Source organism: Ammospiza caudacuta, chromosome 20 (assembly GCF_027887145.1).
Source record: "Ammospiza caudacuta isolate bAmmCau1 chromosome 20, bAmmCau1.pri, whole genome shotgun sequence".
NCBI lineage: Eukaryota > Metazoa > Chordata > Aves > Passeriformes > Passerellidae > Ammospiza > Ammospiza caudacuta.
In genome coordinates, this window is record NC_080612.1 from 8551735 (window position 1) to 8576991 (window position 25257).

The 25257-nt window shown below is 62.4% G+C and overlaps 3 protein-coding genes across 5 annotated transcripts in view; 1 reads left to right on the forward strand and 2 right to left on the reverse strand.

Moving 5' to 3' along the window:
- The window catches only part of PHF12 (PHD finger protein 12), a 31559-nt gene extending 28463 nt beyond the window's left edge, over nt 1–3096 (reverse strand). For both annotated transcript variants that reach the window (XR_009275544.1, XM_058817689.1), the window contains exons 1-2: nt 2907–3096; nt 2408–2589 (exon numbers count right to left, since the gene is read on the reverse strand). Coding sequence is in view for 1 of the 2 variants with exons in the window: in XM_058817689.1 (XP_058673672.1) it covers nt 2408–2589; nt 2907–2972 (248 nt within the window). In the remaining variant the exon portion in view is untranslated. The remainder of the gene's footprint in view (nt 1–2407; nt 2590–2906) is intronic.
- A 1015-nt stretch (nt 3097–4111) lies between these two features.
- On the reverse strand, nt 4112–19005 carry SEZ6 (seizure related 6 homolog). 2 transcript variants are annotated; one of them, XM_058817779.1, is made up of 17 exons: nt 18863–19005; nt 10651–11223; nt 10445–10578; nt 9397–9589; nt 8640–8825; nt 8397–8565; nt 7584–7750; nt 7306–7500; nt 6994–7132; nt 6720–6916; nt 6449–6643; nt 6177–6368; nt 5896–6093; nt 5761–5799; nt 5536–5656; nt 5355–5457; nt 4112–4746 (listed from the first exon to the last, which is right to left on the reverse strand). In XM_058817779.1, the coding sequence occupies exons 1-17, from the start codon at nt 18924–18926 to the stop codon at nt 4717–4719; spliced, it is 2895 nt and encodes a 964-aa protein (XP_058673762.1). In that variant the 5' UTR covers nt 18927–19005; the 3' UTR covers nt 4112–4716. The 2 variants fall into 2 exon arrangements, with proteins under 2 accessions (XP_058673762.1, XP_058673760.1); XM_058817777.1 differs by having other exon boundaries at nt 4112–4762.
- Nucleotides 19006–22780: 3775 nt separating this feature from the next.
- PIPOX (pipecolic acid and sarcosine oxidase) lies at nt 22781–25057 on the forward strand. Its single transcript, XM_058817933.1, has 8 exons — nt 22781–22907; nt 23212–23360; nt 23731–23932; nt 24035–24217; nt 24283–24435; nt 24502–24648; nt 24757–24832; nt 24927–25057. The coding sequence occupies exons 1-8, from the start codon at nt 22782–22784 to the stop codon at nt 25055–25057; spliced, it is 1167 nt and encodes a 388-aa protein (XP_058673916.1). The 5' UTR covers nt 22781.
- The last annotated feature ends 200 nt before the right edge of the window (nt 25058–25257 follow it).

Below are 25257 nucleotides of genomic sequence, written 5' to 3' on the forward strand. Positions count from 1 at the left end.
GCTATTCAAGTGACTCAAACCAAGCCTTGCATTACAGCTACTATTCTTTAAATAAAAAAAAGGAGGCAGAAAGGAAGTTGCAAGTGCTGCCTTTATGCCTAAGTTTATACCCATAACGGAAGTTTACTTCCAGCAAAATGTAGGAGGTAATGGGAAGACACACGAAAACAAAACCTGAGCATCCCTTTGAGACAACCTAGGTCACCTGAAGGCCATAGCCAAAGGTCCAACAAAGGTCCAGGAGGAAGCAGGCAGATCAGGCCCAAGCTGGAAGCCTTCAGACAAAGCCTTTCCACACTGTGCCACCTCTCACAGCAGGGTCTGGGCTGCTGTCAAAGGGATCGCTTGAGAAACCCCAGAAGAGGCAACAAATGGGGTGAAAAAGAGTATTTAGAATTGCTCTTTCATTTCTGTTCTGAAAAGTGACTACTTGAAGATGCACATATTTTTCTATATTTTTACATAAATTCCTATACAATTATAATGCAACTAACTCAGGCACAGCTAAAGCTTTACAGATATCTGATTTACCTGGTTGTTTCCCACTCGCTAACTACAAAAACATCACCAAATTAAGCCATGAAATTTAGGCATGCACAAAGTGGTCTCATTTATGGTCAGACTTAACTAGGATTCAGAGTTAACTCTGCAGCCTTAGGCACAGCTCTTCCATTCCAAAATGTGAAGTTCTAGCCTCACTAGGAGAACGCTCAGGATGCACCCGAAAGCAACAACGCCCGGCAGAAGGAAAAAAAACACCCTTAAATTAAAGCTCATCAAGGACACTGGATGCAAAATAATGATAATTACTATCCTGCTAGTAAATATTAGAGGATCTGCACTACCACCACCAGTAGCACTTCCTCAGGGTAGGAGGGATGATGTCATGGCTGCATGCTACAGCATTGTTGGGTTTGCCTGGCTACACGCTGCTAACGGGACACTCCCTACAGAACTGTGACCGCACACCCAGCTCCCCTGCTATCGGCAGCCAGTTTAATAAGTGTTCTGAGACCCTCAATTAGCATAGAAATGCAGAATAGCCAGCAAGCAAATGAAAATCAGAAAAAAGCAAAGGGAAAAAAAAAAAACAAACAACAGAGGGAGGGGAAAAAAAAAAAGCGCAGAGGAGACAGCTGTAACAGGGTGGCAAACAAAGCTCTAAAGCATGAAAGAGAGAAAGGAATGTGGTTAAAAAATCTCCCCTAAGGAAGAATACTCTGTACTCCCAAGCTCCAGCTGTTTGACTTGCCCCGCTCCCTCCTCCACTCCATTATCCACTCTGGCTGTGCTAATTTAACACAAACCACCCGCCTGTGTCAACTGTTGGAAGGGGGGATTTCAGGATGCATCCAAGCTCCGGGTGCAGAAAAAGGAAAAAACTTCGGGGCGGAAAGTTGAGGAGGCGCTGCTTTTGGCGTGGTGTCGCTTTGTGCCGGGAGAGCTTCGGAAGCTGCGAGGGAAGGCAGCAAGAGCCCATCCTGCTGCAGCCTCCAGCACCTCGAGCTCTGCCACCGCTTCCACACGCACCTCGGTTCCCAGCCGGCAGCCAGATCCGCATGCAGAAAGCTCTGCCTTCATCAACAAAGCCACACAACTCCCAGCAAAGAGCGCCCAGCAGCCCCCCAGCTCACGGCAGACACCCCCACGGATGAGACAAGCAGGTCGGAAGAGCAAGGAGGAAGGGAAAAAAGGAGGGAAAGGAATAAACCCGGGCAACGTTAAAGTCTGGAGGCCTGGATTTCCACGGGGAAGGTATTTTCACGTTTGAGATACTGTGGGGAGTGTTGCGAGGGTTTGGAAGTCATATATGCAGCCAAAATGGCGCTGAGAATAAAAATATAATTTAAAGGAAGGTCGCCATATTGTAAACAGTGAGGCAGGGAGACACAGAGACAGCAACCTCCATTATTCCCAGCAGCTGCAGCAGCACGGAAGCGCTGGGAATGTCAGGCCTGGTGCTGAGACACCACCAGGGCTTCCCCCTCTCCAGCCAGGGCCCTCCGGAGGGTTCCCCGCAAGCCAGGCACCCTTGCAGAGGGGTGAGGTGGGCAAGTTTCCCGCTGGGGAGGGCGAAAGGCCGGGCAGGGGCAGCACCAAGGCAGCCAGGCCGCGCAGCCAGCGGCCTCGCTCCTCCTCCAGGCCTCTCGCCCGCTGCTCAGCACAAAAAGAAAGGAGGAGGGTGGACCCCCAACCCTCCAGAAAGCAGCCAGGGGAGGGTTCACCTCGGCCGCCGTGGATTAGCCTAAGGAGGGATGGACCCAAGCGGGGTTTGCACCTCCTTTTTGTTCCTGTCTGCTCCAGCCAGCCCCGCGTCCCCCCCCTCCCCGGGACCTAACGGGAAGCGGGAGCGGCCGGAGGGAAGGTGCTCTGGGCAGATCCGGAGGGAGAGAGCGCCAAGCCTTACCAGCACTGGAGGTGGAAAGCGGCGGGGCAGTGATCGCAGCACAGCAGATCCCCTCCTTCCTTGCAGCTATCGCAGCTATCGTGGTTAGTGGCCCTGCCACTTCGCCTGGGCTCCTTCTCGGGCCTCCTGCTCTTCTTCTCCCCATCTTCGCTCTTGGGGGGAGCCAGGAGGGCCTGGATTTGCTGCACATGCACACACAGACAGAGCGGGCTCTGAGGGGCTGCACGGACCCTGACCCAGCGCCCTTCTCCCCGTGCCCGCCGGGGGGACAGCGGCCCCGGGCCCTCCGGGAGGGGATCGGGGGGCGGACAGAGCCCCGGCCGAGCCCGCCCCGCCCGCCCCGTGTCCGGCAGTGCCTCTCCGGGGGCCGGGCGAGCTGCCTCCGTCCCTCCGCACTTCCTTGTAAGGCCACGGGGCTCCGGGCTGGGGGGGTTCCCTCGCCATCTTGCAGCCCCGCTGCCCCCCCGGTCCGATCCCCCCGCCGCGTCCCGGGCCTCACCTCCATCAGCCCCCCGGAGGTGTCCAGGTCGTAGACGATCGTCTTGGTCTCCATCTTCTCCCACATTCATCCAGCCCAGGAGCGGCCCCGAGAGCCCCCCCCGGCGAGAGGGAGCGAGGCGGGGACGTGTGGCGGCCCCTCAGCGGCGGCTCCGCGTCGAGGCGGCGGGGGGGGGGCGCGGCGCGGCGGGGGCGGGCTGGCGGCGGGGCCTATCCCACGGGCCGCTGCGGCTTGCGCGTCGTCCTCCTCCTCCTCCAGCCGTGCCCGGGGGCGGCCGCGGGGGGCCCGACGCCCGCTGCCATTGCCGCGCAGGGGGTGGGTGGGTGAGGGAGGGAGGGGGCGGCGGCCCCGCGCCCGCCGCGGCCGCTCACGCACCGCGCACGCCCCGCGCACAGGCGGCGCCGACGCTCCGGGCTCCGCGCGCACGCGCACTCCGCGCCCCCGCCCCGCCCGCCCCGCGCGCATGCGCGCTCCGCGCCGCCTCCCGCGCGCGGACCTGGCGCGGCGGCGGCGGCGGCGGCGGACGGGGGCGGCGGGACGCACGCGGAGCCACTGCGCGTGCGCCGAGCGCCTCCCCGCGCTACCCCGCCCCGCCCCGCCCCTTCTCCGCCCTCTTCTCGCGCAGGCGCGTGGCGGCTGTCACGTTCCAGCGAGAGGGCGGGGCGGCGGGGACGTCAGTGACGTAACGGAGCGGGGCGGGGCGGCGGGACACGCGCGCGTCGGCAGGGGGCGCGCGGCGCGCGGCGTGCTGGGGTGGCGGGGCGCGGTCTCTGCTTGTGACGTCACCCCCCCGGCACAGGCCACGCCTTTTAAAGCGGCAGTGCCCCCCTGGAGAGCACGGGAGGGGCGGGGGGGGTCGGGATGTCTCCGGGGTGGCGGTGAGGTGGGCTCAGGGCCCGCGCTCGGGGGGTGTGTGTGTAGATGTACCCCCATTCCAAACTGCCCGGCCCCGCTGAGGAATACGCCATCGCTTCTTCTAAAACACCAGTTTTTATTAATGAAACAACCAAAAGATGGGGAGGGGGGCGGTGTCCCCTCCAGATCGAGGGGGCGGCGGGGGCCAGGGTCACCAGCCCGGGCGGGACGCGGCGGTGGGAGGGGGCACAGCCATGCCCGGTGCCCCTGCCCACCCCGTCACTCTGCGGTGCCGGGACGCGCGGGGGGGACACGCTGGTGGCGGAAGGGACCCCCCCGGTGAGGGCGAAGCAAGCGGGGGCCGGGGGGACACGCAGCATGCTGGGGACACGGGAGGGACACGTCCCTGCGTGGCGGCGGTGGGAGACACGGGGGGGACCAGCCCTGTGCTGGATGGGGGGTGAGGGCGGGAGGGGGGGGCACCCACAGGGCCACCCTCGCCCCTCGCCCACCCCCCGGGGCTTTGTCCCCTCCCCGCTGCAGCCCCGGGGAGCCCTGTCCTTACCTGGGGGTCCCCACAGCGCTGCTCCCCCTGCCTGTGTCACTCCTCCGTCGCGGGGACTGCGGGGGCTGCTGTTTTCCCGCTGGGGGGACGGATGGGCAGGGTGGGGTCCGGGGACCCTCGCTGGCTCAGGGGCCGGGGGACAGGATGGGGACCCTCGCTGGCTCAGCCTCTCATGAGCCCGGTGCGGGGGGCTGGGTGACAGTGGGGCTCGGGCAGAGCCCTCGGGGGTCCGGGTGGGTCGGGGGTGGCAGGGGGGTGGCCGGTGCCCAGGTGGGTCCTGCCAAGCGCTCGGCTTGAGTCTCCTTGGGAGAGGTGCTCCCAGCCCGTGCCGGGGCCGGCGGGCACGGAGGGGAGGGGCGGCTGCAGCGCCCTGCTCCACGCTGCCCACGCCTAGATGGACACCTCATATTCCCTCGTGTCCTGCAAAGAAAACAGACTGCAAGGGGTTGGACACAATGCAACGGGGTGCCCGGGACGGGGATAGGGCATCTCCCATCCCATAAGGAGCTGGGGGCACATCCCAGACTACAGAGAGCCCTGGGGATGCGTATCCCATCTCAAACACGGGTCCTGGATCAGTGTCCATCCTGTCCATGATCCTTGGGTGGATATGCCAGAGAGTGTGTGTGGTCCCTGGATTGATTGATTAGTTCATTTCTGAACTAATGTGTGGTGCCTGGATGGATATCCCAGAGGGTGTGAATGGTCCCTAGATGGTTTCTGGACTAATGTGTGGTGCCTAGAGGGATATCCCACCCCGTATGTGGTCCGTGGATCGATGTTCCATCCTGTACATGGTCCCTAACTGTATGTCCATCCCTAAACAGCCCCTGGACAGATCCATCATCTCATGGGTGGTCTCTGGGTGCATGTCCCACCCCCTGTGCTGTTCCTGGATGGATGTCCTGTCTAATGGAACACATGATCCCATCCCACACCTGTCCCAGCCCCTGGCACAGGTGGCCCATGCAGTGCAGGGTCCCCAGGGTGCCCAGCCCCACATCGGGGGTGTGGGGCCCGGTACTTACTCCTGTCTCATAGGTGGGATTGTCAAAAGCCGACTCCACGGTGATGTGGTCGTAGGGGTGGGAGCCAGCCAGGGGCAGCTGCAGGGCTGGCTTCCCCTGGAGCCTGTGGGGAAAGGGCAGCTGCAGTGGGCACTGGGGAGGGGGCCGTGGGGTCTCTGGGGGTCACGGGGGGGCCACTCACTTGGAGAAGTAGAGATAAATGCCCCCGATGAGCAGGGCCACTACCAGCACGGGCAGGAAGACAGCGATGGCCACGTTGGTGCCCTCCAGCGTTGTCCCCGAGGGCACAGCCTTGGCCACAGCTGTGCGGGAGGGAGAATCGGGGCTCACCCAGGGGACACCCCACATCGGCCACACCCCGGGTGCCCCTCAGCGCTCCGGCACCCCAAAACACCCTCGCCCTTACCATCCAGGTTGCGGTTGCTGTAAAACTCATCGTAGGAGGCTGCAGGAGGCGGAAGAAAGAAACCAACAGCAGGGGTGAGAAGTGGGGTGCTGAGCGGAGCCGGCGGGGTGCTGGGGTGGGGAGGGCTCGTCTCACCCGCCTTGCAGATGGGAGGGGAGCCGCTCCAGCGTGAGGGGTGCCCGGGCAGGCAGCGCAGGCTGCTCTCGCCCAGCAGCGCCCGGCCGGCCGTGCAGGAGAAGTGCAGCGTGGCTCCCGCCGGGTACAGCCGCCGCTCCGGGCTCTGCCGCCCGCCCGCCGGCACGCCGGGGTTGTGGCAGGGCTCGTAGGTCTCGGCTGCGAGGCAGTGGGACGGTGGCGTCAGCAATCGCCATCGGATGGCTCGGGGGATAGGCCCGAGGAGGGGACGCCCAACTCACGGATGCACTTGGGGAGGCGGTCACTCCACTTGGGTCCCCCCGCGGCGCGGTCGTGGCAGGTGAGGGTCCCGGCGCCCGCCAGGACGTAGCCCTTGTCACAGACGTACTGCACGGTGGCTCCCACCGGGAATTTGGGGTTGGAGACCACCCTGCGGCTGTGCTCAGCATCGCCAGGGTCCCGGCAGGTTGTCACTGCAGGCAGGAGTGACCAGTGGTGACGGTGGCTGGGGATGGGCCGCAGGGCAGGGGGGTCACTGGCGGGCACCACTCACCCCGCTCGCAGGAGGGCAGGTCACCGCTCCACGTCAGGTCCCAGTGGCACATCAGGAGGTCAGTGCCAGTCAGCTGGAAGCCGGGGTAGCAATGGAATGTCACCACAGTGCCATGGAGAAGCTCTGGCTGTGAGGACGTCTTCCAGCCATTGGCAATGTCCGGCAGCTCAGGGCAGGTGTCGTTACGGGGAACCTCTGTGGGCACGGAAGGCTGAGCAGGGCAGTGGGGGCACTGCGGACACTGGGGGCACTGTCCCGCCATGGGCCTCACCAGAGAAGTGGATGACAAAGCCCTGCCGGTAGGCAAAGGCCCCGGCGCCAGGGTCAGACTGGAACTGCACGGTGACATCGGCGGTGGACGCGTAGAGCTTGAAGCGGCCGCGGGCGCCCGTGTACTGGCCCAGGATGCGCGCCGTCAGGTCGTCCCCATCATAGAAGGTCAGCATGTCCCCCGAGCCCAGCCGCAGCCTGGGGCAGTGGGGCCGTGAGGGCAGGGAGGGCACAGATCCGCCATCCCACCATCCCCATCCCATCCCAGCACTCACACACGGACGTCCAGCATGATGCGCTTGTCCTCCTCCACGTGCAGCCCCCAGATGCAGTCCTGGCCTTTGCCGTACGCCTCTGGCCAGTTGGGTGACAGCACCACTCCGGCTGTGTCCGTCAGCTCCCCGCTGCACACCGCTGTGGGCACACACCGGGCTTGGTACTGCCGTGGGGCATCCACCCACTGCAGCATCCCACACCCAGCACCCACCATGTCCCTCAGCTCCATCCCACTCAACAGCACAGTGGCTGCAGTATCCCTCATGCCCCATCCACAGCACCCCCCGGCACCCTCCAGCACCAGCACCCACCACGGCATGCTGGTTCTGTCTCATTCCACTGCGGGTCATTGGGATCGACGCACTCAATGATGGTGGAGCCCTGCTCCAGCGTGTAGCCAGGGTCGCAGCTGAACTCCACCGTGGTGCCCACGGGGTACCGGGGATCGCTGGCCGTGAAGTTCCCATACTTGACATAGGGCTCGTAACAATGCCCCTGCTCGAAGGCTGCGGGCACAGGGGCAAAGGTCTGTGGGGGCCGGGTGGGCACAGGGATATTGGGGTCATCCACTGCGCCCTTGGCCCCATACCCTCATAGCGCAGCGCCATGCCTGCCGCGGCCCCGCTGCTGTCGGTGGTGAGCTCCACGAAGAAGTGGCGGCCGGTGCTGAGCAGCCCTTCGATGGGCAGGTACTCCACCTCGTAGGAGTCGTACACCGGCGGGGCCTCCACATTGTTGCCGTTGCGGATGATGAGCCTGCCAAGGCATGACAAGGGCAGGGAGCGCTGCTGACCATGGCCAACAGCAGCCATGCTTGGGCACGGATGGTAGCCTTTAACCCCAGCCATTTCCAACAGCACCATCCTTGGGCATGGCCAGAGGTTATCTTCCTCGAGTATGGCCAACAGCACTATCCTTGACCATGGCCAATGGCCAAAGGTAGCCACACTTGGCCATGGCATGCAACAGCCGTCCTTAAATATGACTAAGGGCACCCAACCACGGCAGATCCCATCCTTGGATATGGCCAATGGCACCTGTCCTTGACAATAGCCAAAGGTAGCCACACTTGGCCATGGTGAACAACGCCCATCCTTAAATACGACTAATGGCACCCATCCATGGCAGATGCCATCCTTGACCATGGCCAATAGCCAAAGGCAGCCACACCTGTCCTTGACCATGGCCAATGGCCAAAGTTAGTCACACTTAGCCATGGCAAGCTACACCCATCCTTAAATATGACTAATGTCACCCATCCATGGCAGATCCCATCCTTGGATATGGCCAATGGCACCCATCCTTGGATATTGCCAAGAGCACTCATCCTTTTAACACAGCCCCGTGAAGGGCTGCCCCAGAGTGCCCTCAGACCCCTGCCCCCCCCAAGTTTGAGCCAAACCTGTCATCGTCCTCTGCCAGTGACACCTTCTCGAAGTGGAGGTGCAGGCGGTGCCCGTCCGGCGCTTCCAGCAGCCAGTGGCACGTCAGGTTGTTGCTGTAGTTCCCGGGAAAGCCGGGTGACACAATGCGTCCCACGGTGGCGTTACGCACCACCCCGCCACACGCCGCTGCGGGAGAGGCGCCGTCAGTGGGTGACAGTGCCACGCCAGCTGCCCCGTGTCCCCGAGCTGCTGGTGCTCACCGAGGCAGACGGGCTCGCGGGCGCTCCAGAAGGGGCGGGTGGCGTTGCGGCAGACGAGCCGGCGGGCGCCCTGCAGCTGGTATCCCGTGGAGCAGCGGAAATGGGCGTCCCCACCGGGGTGCAGGCTGCTCACCGAGACCTCCCCGAAAGCCGGCCGTGCTGGGAACGGGCAGCTCAGCAGGTAGGCTGGAGGTAAGTGGTGCTGTTAACAAGGTTGAGGAGCGATGGACACCCACCAGAATCCAAAAACTGCCTCCCCAGAGCCCTGGAAATACCTGGGTGTGGCAGGGCTCAAGTGACCCAGTGCTTATGGATGCTGAGAATTATGCTCAATGAATCCATAACTGCTCAGGCCAATTAGCTCTCCATGAGCGTTCCTCACTGTGAGAGTCTGTTGTGTCTACATTTGGTAGCTATATCCCCCTCTTTCTCTCTCTCTCTCTCTCTCTCTTTTCTCTCTCTTTCTCTATTTTTTCTCTCCCTTAATCTCTCTATCGCATTTTGCTGTGGTCATTCAATAAAGGTGCATTTGTTTTGATTATCACTGTGAATCCCCTGTGCTGTGCCGGTTCTTTTTGCACCCTGAGATCAATCCACGAACCATCACGAAACCCGTTCGTAAGGACGGATCGTGACACTCACCTAATCAGTGCCTGCTTAAAACTCAGATAAACTCCCGGTGCATCACCACAATCCAAATTAGCACCACGCTGGCAGGGAAGCTCCCAGAGGGTACAGAGGGCTCTGAGCCCCGTACCTTGGTAGTGGAAGTGGTAGGAGCCGGGGCTGGGGGGCCGCGGACTCTGGAAGCGGAGGGTGAGGAGGTTGGCAGGGCTGCGGATGACCTGGCCCCGCAGCAGGAAGGACTCGTTGGCCAGCAGGTTGGGCTCCAGCCCTCCCGCGCTCTCCACCGTCAGCGTCTCCCCTTCTGCCAGGCTGATGTTCTCTACCTGCACGGGACACAGGTGTCACCACCTCAGCATCACCCGGCACCTGGCTGGGAGCTGGCCCTTGAGTGGCTTCTCTGCGGTCGATAGCCCGCTGGAGCTTGTCTGCGCAGGGCAGCACCTTTCAAATATGGTTAGCAGGGCCATAAATCATCCCCCACGCAAGAGCAGCAGGGCCTGGCTCTGCCAGAGCACCACAGCACAGCCAGGCCCACGCTGGCAGCCTTGCAGCCAGCCAGCCTCGCCCTCCGGAGCAATTTGCTATTAATGATGCTAATTAAACCGTGCTGCATGGTGAGGAGCAGCAGCAGCACTGGTGAGTGTGGGCTGCTGGAGCAGGGCTGGTGGTGGAGTTGCTGCCTCTGGCTCACCACCAGCTTTCCACAAGCCCTGTGGTGGCCTCAGCAGAGATGGGGACACTGATGGGAGCAGCACAAGGGCTCAGCACAGCAGGGTTTGCTGTCAGCCTCTGCTCCTGGCAGATGGGTGCTGGGTGTTCCTGGCCCTGCAGCACAGCACGGCACCTGCTGGCACTGCTCACACCTTCTCCATTAGGGCCTCGTTAATTAAATCTCAAAGCACTTCTTTGTGATGAGTGCCAGGCACAGCAGCTGGTGGGCACAGAGCATCCTGGGGCATCCCAGCAGCTCATGTACCCACATCCCTGTGCCAGGAGGGTAGGCAATGTCCTGAGCCAGCTCTCTTGGCCTGGGGACACAGGCATGGGGACAAGAACAGAGACAAGACCATGTGTTTGCTGCACCCTGCACAGACACACAGCTGTGCACAGAGTAGGGGACATGCCACACCTGTCTGCAGGCACTTCCCACCCTGGCCCACCCTCGGCCCTCAGCTCACCTTGAGCTCCACACCATAGCCAGGGTAGACAGAGATGGTGTAGGTGCAGTCCAGGCTGCCATCATAGGGGACACCAGCTGGCTCTGGGGACACCAGCCAGCCCTCGGGACCCGCCAGCGTCCGGTTGCAGGGAGCTGGTGACAGAAGAAACCCCAGATTAGCCTCACTCCACCCTGGTTCCACCCAGCTCCCTCCCTGGCGCTCACCTGGCCCCTGCAGCGTGGTGACAGTGGTGGTGGTGATGGTGGACGTGGTGGTGGTCCCCTCCTCATCCCCAGGCACCGCAGTGGCCCCAGCTTGGGGTGCCAGGGATGTGCTGGGCGTGGTGGGTGCCTGGCTGGGGGACGCCGTGCTTGACTCTGGCACCCCAGAGGGGGACCACGAGGGGTCTGCGCTTGGCACAGCCCCCCACGCCTCCCCCCATGGCCCGGGGCGCCCCGCTGGCGTGGTCAGGGGGTCGGTGGGGAAGGCGGGCCGGGGCAGGGCAGGGGTGCGGGGGGATGGCTCGGGTTCTGGGGGTCCGGGGGCTGGCTGGAGGGCACCACCGGGGAGGAGGGGGCCGGCCCCAGCGGGCAGGAAGGGCGCCTGGGCCAGGTAGTCCTTCTTGAGGAAGGCTTCGTGCAGCAGGTCCTCCAGCAGCGGGTGGTGGTTGAGGATCTTGAGCGTGGGCGCGGTGCTCACAAAGCGAGCCTCGGCCTCCCGCTCCGCCGCCTCCGTGGGCAGCGCCGTCGGCTCCACCTCAGTGCTCTCCCCGGCTTTCCTCGCCAGCCCGTTGAAGCCTGGGGGGAGGAAAGGGTGCGGGATGCTGGGGAACCTGGGGGCTGATGCTGTGCTGGGGACTGAGAGGGAACAGGAGCCTGGTGATGCACCAGGGGGTGATGCTTCATCACAGATCAGCACTGTGCCCTCAGTGGCACCCAGAGCAGCGCCTGGACGTGGACTGTGCTGTACCAGGTGTGGATGCAGCTCTGGGGAGTGATGCTGGTGCAGTGCCACAGACCTGTGCTGCACTGGGGACCAACCCTGCTGCTCCAAGGGCTGGCGCTTCCCTGCACCCCAATATTCCCCCAAAACCATGATGGCAAACAAGTGCATCACCCACACACAGCAGGACTGTGATACTTTCTTCCCAGCATACCCTTCACTGGGGCAGCCCTAGCAATTAACCCCCAGCTAATTAATGCACATCTGCAGTTGTACCACGTGAAGGGGCACCCACTCCTCCTGTGAGCCAACCCAGATGGGGACAGCCCTGGCTCTGGGTGTCCCTGATATCTCAGATTATCCTTCACCACAGAGGTGGCCATCCCATGCCAAGGTTCTCCTGGGTCTGCACATTCTCAGGGTGCAGACATGCAGGTGATCACCATGACTGCCATGACCAGGAATGTCACAGGAGCCTGGACACTTGCACCCCTCTCCATGCTGCCAGACAGCTCAGCTTCCTCCCAGCCAGGCTGTCCCTGTCCCCAGGCAGTGTGAGGCTGCAGGGAACCCCCAATCCCATCGATGCTCCCCCCTCTCCCACCCACAACCTCAGGGATTCCCCTGTCACAGCCCCGTGACCCTGCCAGGCATTGGTCCCTGAGCAAATCCCCAGCACGCCCAGCCCAGCAGCTTACGGCCTCTAGACCAAAAATAAAAGAATTTAATCAGCCCTAATGAGTCACCCAGCATCTCCCGCTCCTGGATCCGGCACAGCACCGTGCCCTCTCGCTGGGCACAGCTCAATGCCATGGCAGAGGGGGTGCCAGGGTGACACCCAGCATCCCTCCAAGGCCATGTGGGTGACAACCAGCATCCCTCTGAGGCCACGGGGGTGCCATAGTGACAACCAGCATCCCTCTGATGCCATGGGGGTGCCAGGGTGACACCCAGCATCCCTCTGGGGCCATGGGGGTGACACCCAGCATCCCTCCAAGGCCACGGGGGTGCCAGGGTGACACCCATCATCCCTCTGGGGCCATGGGGGTGACACCCAGCATCCCTCCAAGGCCACGGGGGTGCCATGGTGACACCCAAGCATCCCTCCGAGGGCATGGGGGTGCCATGGTGACACCCAGCATCCCTCCGAGGGCACGGCAGCGTGGGTACGTCTCTCCGCCGTGCACAGGCACTGATGACACGATACTGCCAATTACCGGCTAATTATCCCTATCCGTAGCAGGGCAGGGCCCCGCGAAGATTAATTACTCCGCGAATGCTGCTTTTAAGGGACTATTAAGAGACATTATCTTGGGTGTGCAGCGTAGTGGGGAGCTGCTGGGTGCTGGCAGGCGTCCTCACACCGCTGCCACCCACCCCTTGTCCCCAGCATCCCCCTGTCATCGTACAGGGACAGTGATAATGCCCTGGGCATGGAGGCGCAGCAGGGACACCTGCCCACACCAGCTCCAAGGGGTTTGCTTGCCCCCCAGCAAGGCCAGAATTATATTTTAATGGGATCCGTTTATTAGGACATAAAAGTTAATGAGTTTATACTGAAGGGCGCCAAAATCTGCGTTGGGCTTTAATAGCAGATTAGTGCACAGGGCTGGGCCCTGCACCACCACCACTGCCCTGAGTGGTGAAGGATGGGCTGGAGATGCCCATCCAGCCCCCTGGACACTCCTGTCCATCAGCATCTCACCTGCCCGGGGTGCTGGGGGGCACAGAGGGCCCCATGGAGATCACTGGCTAAGGGCAGGCCTCCCAGCAAGGATCCTACAGCAGCTTCCATCTGGACACTGAGCACGCTGGGCTGGGCACTCCTGGGGATGCCAGGGCTCTGTGTGGGGCTCTGTGTGCCACAGGATGCCCAGGCACTGCCCTGGGCTCTGGGTACCACAGGATGCTCTTGGCACAGGGGATGCTGGGCACTCTTGGCCCTCTGGGGATGCAGGATGCCCAGCACACCGTGGGAAGGCAGGGGGTGCCCAGCTGCTGCCACCCTTGCCCCGTGAACTCCGCAGAATTACATCCTCCATCTCCACAGATGTCCCTAAGCAGCTTATCTCCAGCGCCACAGCTATGTCCCTCCCATGTCCCCAAGGTGACCAGGCACTGCTGACGTGGGCCTGGCCACCCGGCACAGTCCCCTGCGGGCCCTGGCAGCCAGCAGGGACCCCGCTGAACTCGGGGTGGGCAGAGGGGCTGCCAAACCCCCAGCAGCCCCCAACCTGAGGGGTAACTCGGCGTGCTGGCCACGGACACAGCCGGGATGGGCTCCTAATCCCTCCCATTGGCTTTGCGGGGTGGGAGTTTATTAACAGCAGCCGGGAGATGCCAGAGACTAATCCGGCTGCGGCTGCGGCGGGCGGGGCCCCGGCGGGGATCGGGGATCGATGCCGCCTGCTGTCACCGATAAATAAATAAGGCGGCACGCGGCCGCCCAGGGAGCCCCGATCGATGCTGCCCGCCAAGACAGCAATACCACAGCGCCCGGCTCGGCGAGGGGACAGGCCAGCGCCCTCGGTGGCCCCAGCAGCATCGCAGCGCGGTTCCGTGCCTCAGTTTCCCCACCCGCAGGAGGGGGCAGCGGGGGGGGTGCAGGCGGGCACAGGGTGAGGGCAAGGGGTGGGCCTCACAAGATTCTAGGTTTATTTTCTAATTTAAAATCCAATCTGGCTTTGCCCCCATGGTCAGGGCCTGCAGCTGTGATGAATGAGCTGTCAGGCAGCCGACACCACGCTCCCCCACCCACCCACAGCATCCCCATGCCACGGCCCACAGCCCCCTGAACCACCCCCAGCCTCCACAACGGGAGAGGGAACACACCTTATTGATGCCAAATCCCAACCCTATCCCCACAGCCTCCCCATCCCATGGCCTACAGCCCCCTGAGCCACCTCCGGCCTCCACAACAGGAACAGGAGCGGGAACCCACCTTACTGATGCCAGATACCCACCTGCCCCCTGCCCTGGCAGGGAGCAGGACTTGCTCCCAGGTGTGAAGGTAGCGTGGGCAGGAGCAGGCAGGGAATGCAGGTGGGTGCAGGTGGTGGGTGGGCAGGTGTAGGCAGCGAGGGAATTCAGGCATTGTCTGCATGCAGGCAGGGCTGGGTGGGTGGATGCAGGCAGGGGCACACAGATGGTGTGAGGGTGAAGGCAGGGGCAGGAATGTTCAGCCAGCTCCTCTGCCACCAGCTGTCACCACAGACAAACCACTGGCACCCAGCATGGCAAGCTGGCACCGATGCTGCCATCCACATCCTGCCACCCCACGGCCACCCTGGCACCACCGGTGACCCCAGATGCCCACGGCCGAGCTGAGCCTGTCGGAGCAGCTGGAGCAGGGACCCCAGGGGCTGCCCCGTGCCCAGGGCCGCTGCGGGCGGGTGCGGCCGCCAGCCCTGGCAGCTACCGGAGGAGCTCGGCTTTAATATTCATGGCAGCGCTGGCGGGGAAGCATTTGACCTTGTATGTTTTGCAATTCTCCTTGAATTGAACAGTCATTTACCCGCTGACACATGTCACATCGCCGCAACCGGCTCCCTGGAGCATCGCGGCGGCCGAGCCCGGCTGGCACATAGAGCACCCCCGTGTGCCCAGCGGGCCGCTGGGTGCACATCCCCAGGGCTCTCCTCCCTTCCCAACGGTGCCAACAATGCCCTCGTCCCCTCCTGGCCACCCACAGCCCATGTAATCCCCCTTCCCCATTCTCCCTGTGGAGCTAATGGGTTTCTACAGCAATTTCCCTGCGTGGCAGCAGCGGTGATAAATTGTGTGTCTACTGCTATTTCAGACCCGAGCGCTGTGCGGTGCCATGTCCCCCCTCCCTGGGCTCACAGCACCTAAATCAGCCCCTCCTCCAGTATTTCCAGTGATGGATACCCCACTGCTGGGCAGCACCCGCTCTGTGCCACCCCACTCTGACTATAATGTAGGTGCCAGGCCCCCATGGGGCTCTGTGCAAGATCTGGTCTTCATCTCCCCCAGGACCGAGCACAGCTCACCCCTGTGAGGGGGCAGAGGGGCACCCATCCCTCGGGGCACCCCTGGGTGCTGGGGGTGCCTGCCCAGCGTGGGCAGGAGTCAGGCAGGGTGAGCAGGGCCACGCTGCCCACCCAGCTGCCGTCTCCCCTTCCCTCCGCCCACTGCCAGAGACAGTAATTGAAATCGGTTGCGGGAGGCGAGCGAGAGCTGCTTGTCGGGCTCGGCGCTGGGCTGCTCAGCCATGTCACACTTCCTGCAGGCGCCATCCCTCCCCTCCCATCTCCGCCTGCTCCTGCCACAGCCGGCGCTCCAGCTGCCCCGATGGCTCCTCAGCCAGCCCCACATCCTGCCCGAGCACTGCTTTCCCTACAGGATGAACCTGCCACTTCTGGAAGCCACTCAGGGCTGATCTCACAGCCAACACTGCCCCTTGCTGCCACCACCCAGGGTATGTGGGGACAACCAGAGCCTGCCCTGCCCAAGCATCACCTCGCTCATGGCCCACCGCTGGCTGATCTGGCATTTCAAGCACCTCTCTCCATTTTCACAGGGTCAGAGCAGCGCTCTTGCAGCTGATTAATATTTGATCCCTTCAGCGCAGCTCGTTACTGCATTTAAATTATATATGTAATAATTCCTACTGGCACAGTGAGCGTGCAGGCTGGCTCCTGCCGCCTCTCCCGCAGGCTGGGGGCCGAGCAGATCCCCAGCCTTGGCCAATGGGACCCCCTGGCACCTCGGAGGATGGCATGATCAGTGCCAGGTCTCAGCACAGGGCAGGCTGGCAGCAGGCCAGGCAGACAGAGCCATCCCCAGCTGCCTCTGAGGGGTGCAGGCAGCCCCTTCACCCACCCGAGGTTGCTCAGTGTGGGAGCAGTGCTGGCCCTCTGGTTGTCCCCATGTCCCCAGCAGCAGGAGGAAGGGATGCTGCCACTCCCGAGCTCCTGCCTGCGACTGGAGGGAATCCATTACCTCCCTGGTTATAGGCAGCTTTCAGAGGCAATCTTTCAATTGTGCGCATTTAAAGAATTGATTTGAGGCGAAATTATCCTCTCCCGTCAGAGCCGCTGGAGACACAACTTCATCCACCTCCCCTGGGGGCTCTTGGTGCTCCCAGGGGACCCCACAGCCAGGTCAGCCTCAGCCCCCACCCCAGCAGGGAGTGACAGCCCCAGGAGCCCCGTGCCAGCCTGGGGGTCCCACAGCAGCACAGAAAGGGATGGGGGCTCTGCTGCTCCAAACCAGGCCTGGGGGTGCCCTTGTCATGCCCTTGTCCAAGGCTTTTTGCCCCCCATTTCCCCCACACTCCCCCTGCTCTGCTCCAGCCCTGCCTGACCCAGCCCCCTGAGATGAATCCATGCCCAGCACTGCAAAGCCAGGGGCCATCCCTGTAGCAGCCAGGCTTGGGCAGCGCTGGGGGAGCCTGGCTCAGCCTGCGCCCCACATCCCCCCGGGACAGCCCTGCCCTCCCGCTCCCTGGCTTAAGAGCATTATCCAGATAATCCTGGCCTGGCGGCACGGCAGCGCGGCGGTGACGAACTCCTCGGAGGCACGCAGGGCACGAGCACACGCGCTGCGTGCAATTACCGGAGCGGGCACCCGCCCCCTTCCCCAGCCCCCTCCTCACACCGAGACCCCCAGGTGCCCCCCAAATACCTCACCCCATGGGCACAGTGCAGCTGGCTGATGCTGGATGTTCTGGCACAGCTCATGGGGGCACGGCCAGGCCCTGTGCCCCCGTCACAGCCTGTGCTGTTTCCTAATGCCCCAGGCTGCCAGGACCCCAAATTACAAGAAGATCCCTCCAGCAAGGCTAAAATGACCCCCACAAAAATTCCTGGCCTGCCATGGCTTTGGAGAGCTGGGGAGAAGGGCTGCAGTGGGGCAGGGTGGATGAAGCTGTGCCTGGCACCATTCCCCTCAGCTTCACCAGTGCCATGGGGTCCAGACCCCACTTTCTGCTGGGGCAAATCCCTGTGGACGCCAGGGGCTGGTGGTGCCCCACAACTGGGGCAGGAGAGAGACAGGATCAGACCCTGCACTGCCACCACTCAGACCACATCACAAAGCTCCCCAGCCTGGATGAGGGGTTCACGACTCCCTGACCCCACGTCCCTCTGACCCACAGCAGATCCCAATCATGCACCAGCCCATCGATGCCAAGTCAAGGCCACGGTGACACTGAGCCTGGCACTGCTGCATGGAACCCCTGGGAGCCCTGCCTGATGGAGGATGGGGACTCTGAGGCACGAGCCACACAGGCAGCTCCCAGAACATGATGAGGGGACACAGGGTGGGCAGGACCCCACAGGTCCCAGCCCTGGGAAAAGCTCAGCACCTCCCAGGGCATCCCTACTTTTAAGACTCTGGGAAATGCACATGCAGTGTTTAATTAACTTTATTGATATTCAGAAATTAGGGGACTGACTAGAGGTAATTGCTCATTAGAAATCATTAAACTGACACAGTAAGCACCAGCCTCCCCTGGGGGGAAATCTGCCCTGCTCAGTGCCCTGCTCCCAGGACAGACCCACCGACACGGACCCCCCATTCCAGTCCCGCCGCCCTCCAGCAGGGCAGGAGATGGGGGTGCCATGGCATTGCCCCACTTGCTGTCCCCATCCTCTGCCTCCCCCAAGGAGGAAGGCTGTGGCAGCAGCCCCAGGCGGCGGGGCGAGCTGGGAATAGCAGCGGGCGCAGGGCCACGGCGCCCTTCCCCGCCTGGGCTCCGCCGCCAGATGGGAGTTTATGTAACTCCCCGCACGGCTGCTGCCTGCAGCCGGTGCCCACATCCCGCATCCCACCGGGGCTGGACCACGAGCCGCCCATCGCCCCATGCCTGGCCACGCCGCTCCGGGGCACCCCAATCCCTGACAGAGCTCCCCAAGACCTGGAAGGTCCCTAGTCCTATTTTTGGGGCAGCGGAGCCACGAGGCACCGAGACTGCTGTGCCCCACGGGTGGCAGGGACAAGCAGCCGAGCTGGGTGTTGGCTGCTCTCCTTGGCAAACCAGCACACCGTGTCCCCAGTGTCCCTCACGGAGCTGGAGGGTCGCCCCAACAGGGAAAAGAGGGGGAAAGAACCAAACGCCCCCGGTGCCCCCCACCCGGCGGCGGGGACCGCACGGAGGGGCCGGCTCACGGCACAGCCAGCCCGAGGCGGCGGCTCGAAGGGCTCGGTGACCGCGGTTCCGCCGTGCCTGCCCAGCCCCCGGTGCGGCGGTAACACCGGCAGAGGGGCTGCCGCCGGAGCCTGCCGGGGGCGGCGTTGCACCAGCCCGGCTGCAAAGCGCCGTGCGCGTCCCCGGAGGGGCGGATAACGGGCAGGCGGGGTGGGGGGGATTCTCGGTTCAGCGGAGGAAAACGGGGAGCGTCCCCTCCGCACCGGGGGGCGAGCGCGAGTTGGCAAAGTTTGCCGGAGACGGAGGCGGGTTGCGGCCGCCCGGTAGCGCGGGGTGCTCGCTGTGCACGGCGGGGACGAGCCGGGGTGTCGGCGGGCGCTTACCGTGTGCCGGGGCGCGGAGCAGCGCGGCGAGGAGCGGCAGGAGCAGCGCGGGCGGCGGGCCCATGGCGGTCAGCACCGCGGACAGCTCCGCTGCGGGCGCGGCGGCGGCGGCGGCGCCCCGAGCGGCGCCCGCCGATACCGGGGACGGCGGAGGGGGGGGGCCCGTAATGCTCCGAGCGCGGCGCACGCCGATCCAAGCACCGGGGGGGCTCTCCCCGCCTCCCTCGCAGCCCCCCCTCGCCGTAATGCTCCGAGCGCGGCGCACACCCGGTGATACCGGGGATGTGCGGAGCTGGGGGGGGCTCTGCCCGCCTCCCCCTCAATTCCCCCCTCCGTAACGCTCCGAGCTCGCCAATCCCAGGGACAGGGCGGGGGGCCGGCCGTGATGCTGGAAGTGGGGCGCTCGCTAATTCCAGGGATGGAGGGGGGGCTGCCCCCACCCACCCCCGGCCGTAACTCTCCGAGCGAGGCGCCCTCCAATCCCGCAGGCTGGAGAGGGGGGGCTCCTCCCTGCTACCCCACCCCCACGCCGTAACTCTCCGAGTGCGGCGCCCGCTAAAGCTGGCGATGAAGGCTGGGGGAGGGGGATCGCCTGACCCCCCCTTCCCCCCCGAATCCCGGCAAACCTTCGCGGTGGGAGCCACCGAGGGCTGTGGGAAAGGTGCTCGGTGCCCAGCTCACCATATCCTGCCTCCCCACCCTACAGAACCCTCACCACAGCCACCTCCCTTCCCCCAGCCTCCTCTTCCCCATCCCTAAATAGCCCAAATGAGGGCTGGGCTCATCATCCTCCAAGCAGAGACACCTGGACCCGGAGCAGCACAGAGAGGGGCCGGTGTTCTTTGTGGTGGGGTTCCGAGAGCCCCTCCCCAGCCCCCTGTCTCGGGCTCCCGGAGGGCAGCAAGCCCTGCAGTGGGCAGATGGTGCTGGCACCGGCACCGAGCAGCTCCGTGTTGGCTGATGGACGGCTCTTGCGGGTGTTAAAAATATATTAAAATTAGAAAAAAAAAATCTCTTTGTTTAATTACCCCCTCCCCACCCCTCCAAAAGCCCAGATGGCTTCGCCTCGCCGGATCCCCCGCAGCCCGGCCAGCCCCGCTGCACACACAGCCCACGCACCCCGCTCTGCTGGGGGGTTAATTCTAATCCCAGGTCCTGCTTTGCATCATTCCTGCCATGGAGAATGGCACGGCTTGGCATGGGGAGCCGGGAGCAGCAGCCAGCCCCACGTCATGGGCTGAGTGCCACCAGCCCCATGGCACTGTTTGCTGTGCCACCAGCCCCATGGCATTGCTGTGCCACCAGCCCCATGGCACTGTCTGCTGTGCCACCAGCCCCATGGCACCGTCTGCTGTGCCACCAGCCCCATGGCATTGCTGTGCCACCAGCCCCATGGCACAGTTTGCTGTGCCACCAGCCCCATGGCACTGCCTGCTGTGCCATTGTGCCCCCAGCCCCACGGCTGCGGTGGGAGCAGGGCTGGAAGTGGTGCTGGGATCCTCCTCATCCCGGGGGTGCCGCCGGCTCTTCTGCAAAGCACTTTCAGCTCTAAACCCAAAACTTTGATCCGCCAGTAGCGCCATCAATGTTTAATGCAGCAAAGGCCTGGTAGGGCTCGGAAGATGAGCATTTTGAGGCCAAATTGAAGTTTCTAATATTATGATATTCAAATAATTTTAATCTGCCTGATGCATCCCCAGGCATGTACCTGGACTGCTAATGAGGGGCTGCCTTCAGCCGCTGCTGCTTTTGACAGAAAACAAACAATTCTTTGCAGGTGCCATCAAAGGGTTGGGAATGGAGAGGTCTGGGGAGGAAAATGGGGGCAAGCATGCATGGAGCCAGTGTTGCAGCTGGGAGAGAAGGATGCTGTGTTTGCCTCAGCTCCCTGGGGAAGAGCATTGCTCCCTAATTCTTTATTAAGTGTTGGTTTGTGCTTGGTGAAAAACGAGTCTGGCATAGATGGGTGGTGGGATTTTGGGAAACTTCTGTCCCACCATACAGTGGAAAAAGGGTGCAGTGGGTGCAGGGTCCAGTGCCCATCAAATTTCATCTGATCCTTGTCCATCAAATTTCATCTGATCCTTGTCCATCAAATTGCATCTGATCCTTGCCGTGATCCAGCCTTGGCCAAAGTTCCTTGTTCCCCACCTCCCCGGTGCCACGTGGATCTGAGATAGGGCAGCTCCACAACGTGTGCCAGGCAGTTCCCCAAACCCCCATTTCCCCCTCCCCATGCCATTGCCAGCCCCAAATTCTCCCATCCATCCGCCCAGCCCACACAGGGAATATTCCATTTTTACTCAGCTCTCCTGACCCACACCAGCTGCTCAGGGAAATGGATTTCTTGCTGCCACAAGCATTGCTTCCAGTCAGTATAAACCCAGGTGAAGAGGACACAGCAGAGATGATGGAGACCTTGGTACAAGGCTGGGGGGACCCCTTAAAAATTCACCCTAAGGCAAACTGAGGTCCTACAGCTGCTTTTTGGGCTTCGGGGGTGCAGATCTCCCTGATACCTGCATTCAGCCCTGGTTGGAGTCACCAGAACAAAAACAATGGCTGGAGGGGTCCCACAGAGCCCTGGGGATGGTGATTTGCACCCCACCAAAGATCTCACCATCACTATAACCACACGAGCGAGGCTTTTCCATCCGTTCCATTACCACGCCGCTAACAGGAGAGGAGTTCATTTCTACCATTTAATGTTTCACGGATAATTAATTATTCTTCATCTTTCCAGCAAAAAAGGAAGAGCAAGCACAGGGGCTATTCAAAGCAAAAAAAAAAAAGTCAGCTGAAACCCAGGGAAATTGCTGAATTATTTGTAACATCAAAGGCGAGCGAGGATGCGCTGATTTAACGGGGCCCTGCGTGATGCAGAGCCCTGGGCACGGTGGTGATGCTCAGGCTGGGATGCTCTCATTGCAGCAGTGGCCATGGGCAGTGGGGTGGATGAGGGGTCTGGGGGGACCCCAATCTCTGCCCGTGCTGCCCATCCTCTTCCTCTTCACCTCCCCATCACTGTGAGCAGCCAGTTCTGCCTTTGCACCATGTTGGGGTGTCCCTGTGGCCTGGTGGGAGCCTCCAGTGCTCCCCAGTGCTTCATTCATCACCAGAGGCAAGTGGAAAATAAATAATGGTATTTAACATTTTGTAATAAAGACAATTAACCAGTAAATAATGCCTTTTACACCGCAGAAGCCAGAGTAAATTAATTCCCCTAATTAAGGGGAATGTCAGGCAGCACAGGGCAGTGGTGGCAGTGGGCAAAACTGGCAGCCCCTGCCTGTGTTATCCCCCACTCTGAGGCATTGTCCCCAAATCTCAATCACACCCCAAAATTTTACAGATTTTCAAAATCCACCACACTGCATCCTGGCAGCTCTGGTGAGCCCTAAATCACCCCTATCTCCCGTTAAAAAAATAACAACTAAAGATGGTGACAAAATGGTTTATGGCTGCAATAAATTGTGCTGGAGGGAAAAAAAGCCCTGTTTGCCTGGAAGCAAGGGGGGGTTTCCCATTGGCACACAAATGGAAACCCTGTGTCCCACCACAGCTGGAGCCAGCAGTGACCAGTGGAAAGGGGGAATTATTGGAAGTGGTTTTCCTTCACATCTGTGCCACCCTGACCAGCTGAGCTGCCTGCCCTGCTGGGACCAGGTGTTGGAATGAGAATATTTGCTCCTGGCCAGCTGCAAGGGGCAGGAAGAGTGTGGCTCCTGTGTGCCCCAGTGTCCCCACAGGAACTTGGGCAAGGCTCCACCACCCGCTCGGCTCGGCTGGACTCTGCCCCGTTCCTCCCCTTGGCCGGCTCCCAGCCGCCACAGAGACAGCAGCAGGGACGAGGACGGACACACAGACAGCAGCAGGGACGAGGACAGACACAGAGACAGCAGCAGGGAAGAGGACGGACATGACTGCGCCAAGCCAGCCCCAGAAATCCACCTACGATGTCATTGTCATCGGGGCCGGCATCCAGGGCTCTTTCACCGCCTACCACCTGGCCCAGCGCCACCGGGACACTCTGCTGCTGGAGCAGGTATGGTGGCCCCATTCTGCCACCTCCCCATTCCCAACAGGCTGGGCCGGCTGCCTGCAGTCCTGGCTGCCCTCCACCGTGGCACGGAGCAGAGCTGCTGCTGGCACTGCAGTCCCCAGTGCCAGGACACCCTGTCCGTAATGCCACGACCCTCTTGTCCCCAGCACCCCGTTTCCTGCTTTTTCCTGGTGCCGTGGGTGACAGGGCAGGCTGCGTCCCCAGGGTGCCCTTTGCTGCTGGTTCACATGGTGGCACTGAGGGTGGCAGTGCCTGTGGTCACCCCCGTGTCCCCTCTGCCTCGCAGTTCCTCGTGCCCCACTCTCGGGGCAGCTCTCACGGGCAGAGCCGCATCATCCGCAGCGCCTACCCCCAGGAGTACTATTCCCGCATGATGCCCGACTGCTTCCGCCTCTGGCAGCAACTGGAGGCCGAGACCGGCACCACCCTCTACAGGTGATGGGGACAGGGACTGGGGGCGGTGACCTTTGGGTGGGATGCGGCTTCTTTGGCGGGCAACTGCCAGCTCCTGGGAATTTATGGGGCTCCACGAAGGAAATGTCATTAAGTAAATGAACAACTAAATGATCCTCTGGTGTCGGTATCAGGACTGATAACTCTTGCAATATCAGGGGGCAGAGTCCCCATGCACCTCACTCTGCCCTTGTTCCCTGCATCCCACTGCGTTGTGCCCCAGCACCAGGGTGCAGCACATCCCAAGCATCACTGCTGTCACCGTGCCTCAGTTTCCCCCGGGGGCAAAGCAAGCTGGGGGTCCCTGCAGGGAGGGGGAGCAGGGCGAGCTGACGGGACTGGTGGGACGCAGGCAGACGGGACTGGTGCTGCTGGGGCCGCCGGGAGAGCCGGAGCTGGAGGCCTGCAGGAGGAACCTGGGTGTTGAGGAGGTGCTCGACGCCGCGGCGCTGTCCCGGCGCTTCCCTGGCTTCCAGATGCAGGCTGGGCAGGTGGCCGTGCTGGACAGCACCGCCGGGGTGCTCTTCGCCGACCGGGCACTGCGGGCAGTGCAGGTGGGTGCTGCAGAGGGGAGGGAATGCTCTGGGATGACATGGGATGCTTTGGGATGGAGGTCCCCTGGCTCGCAGCCACCTCTTGTCACCCTCCCCACCCAGGAGGTTTTTCGCCGACACGGGGGCACCCTGCGGGATGGGGAGAAGGTGCTGAGCATCCAGCCTGGGGCCACAGTCACCGTCACCACCACTGCTGGGGTGTACAAAGCCCCCCGGCTCATCATCACGGCTGGAGCCTGGACAGGTGCCTTCGTGGAACAGCTGGGTCTCCGTCTGCCACTGCAGGTAAAGGTTGGTGGCACGGGGGGGTGGCAGAGGCATGGCCAGAGCTAATGGAGTGATGATTCCAGCCCCTGCGCATCAATGTCTGCTACTGGAGGGAGAAGCAGCCTGGGAGTGCTGGCCTGGGCAGTGTCAGCCCCTGCTTCTTGACTCTGGGGCTGAGCCAAGCCCCCCACGGCATCTACGGGCTGCCCTCCATAGAGTACCCAGGGATGATGAAGGTGAGCAGGGCACAGCTGAAGGGGGGGGATTCCCTAACCAGCCCGCCCTGACCAGCTGTGCTCCAGGTGTGCCACCACCACGGCAGCCCCACCGACCCAGACAAGCGGGACCAGGCCCCCCGCTCTGACATCGCTCTTCTGAGCAGCTTCATCAGCAGCTACCTGCCCGGGCTGGAGAGCCAGCCTGCAGTGATGGAGACCTGCCTCTACACGGTGAGACCCTCCCCAGGGCACAGATCCGGGCATCCGGGGTGCTGAGCCTTCCCCCACCCCAAGGGGGACCCCAGCCTGTCCCCTCACCTTCACACCCTGGCTCCCCAGAACACTCCAGATGAAGATTTCATCCTGGACCGGCACCCCAAGTTCAGCAACATCGTCATTGGTGCTGGCTTCTCAGGTAGGGGAGGGCAGCCATGCCCCAGCCCAGCACCCCACAGCTGTCCAGGGTTATGGGGATGGCTGTGTCCCCACCTTCCCTCTCCTTCCCACAGGCCATGGGTTCAAGCTGGCGCCGGTGGTGGGGAAGTTGCTGTGTGAGCTGAGCCTGGGCGAGGAGCCATCCTACAACATGGCCCATTTTGCCATCACTCGTTTCCCTGGTGTGCTCGGGGCTGCACAGTAGGTGTGGGGCCCCAGAAGTGCCCCCATGGCATCACACTGGCCTGCAGCTGTGTCCCTGCATCCTGGTGTCCTCACACCCAGTACACCTCCATGTATCTCCATCTCCCTGCACCCTGGAGACTCCCAACATGCTGCATTCCTCCAACCCCACACCCCAGACACCCTGCATTGCCACGTCCCCATATTCCACCACCCAGCACC

What these genes read in the sequence shown, in the direction of transcription:
- SEZ6 (XM_058817777.1), bottom strand. Translation starts at nt 18,926, where the DNA reads ATGGGCCCGCCGCCCGCGCTGCTCCTGCCGCTCCTCGCCGCGCTGCTC. An exon ending in GACAGAACCAGCATGCCGTG is followed by an intron (nt 7,133 to 7,305) that starts GTGGGTGCTGGT and finishes GTGTGCCCACAG; the next exon opens with CGGTGTGCAGCGGGGAGCTG. An exon ending in CCGCCTCCCCAAGTGCATCC is followed by an intron (nt 6,094 to 6,176) that starts GTGAGTTGGGCG and finishes ACTGCCTCGCAG; the next exon opens with CCGAGACCTACGAGCCCTGC.
- PIPOX (XM_058817933.1), top strand. Translation starts at nt 22,782, where the DNA reads ATGACTGCGCCAAGCCAGCCCCAGAAATCCACCTACGATGTCATTGTC. An exon ending in GTCTCCGTCTGCCACTGCAG is followed by an intron (nt 24,218 to 24,282) that starts GTAAAGGTTGGT and finishes TGATGATTCCAG; the next exon opens with CCCCTGCGCATCAATGTCTG. An exon ending in TGGAGACCTGCCTCTACACG is followed by an intron (nt 24,649 to 24,756) that starts GTGAGACCCTCC and finishes CTGGCTCCCCAG; the next exon opens with AACACTCCAGATGAAGATTT.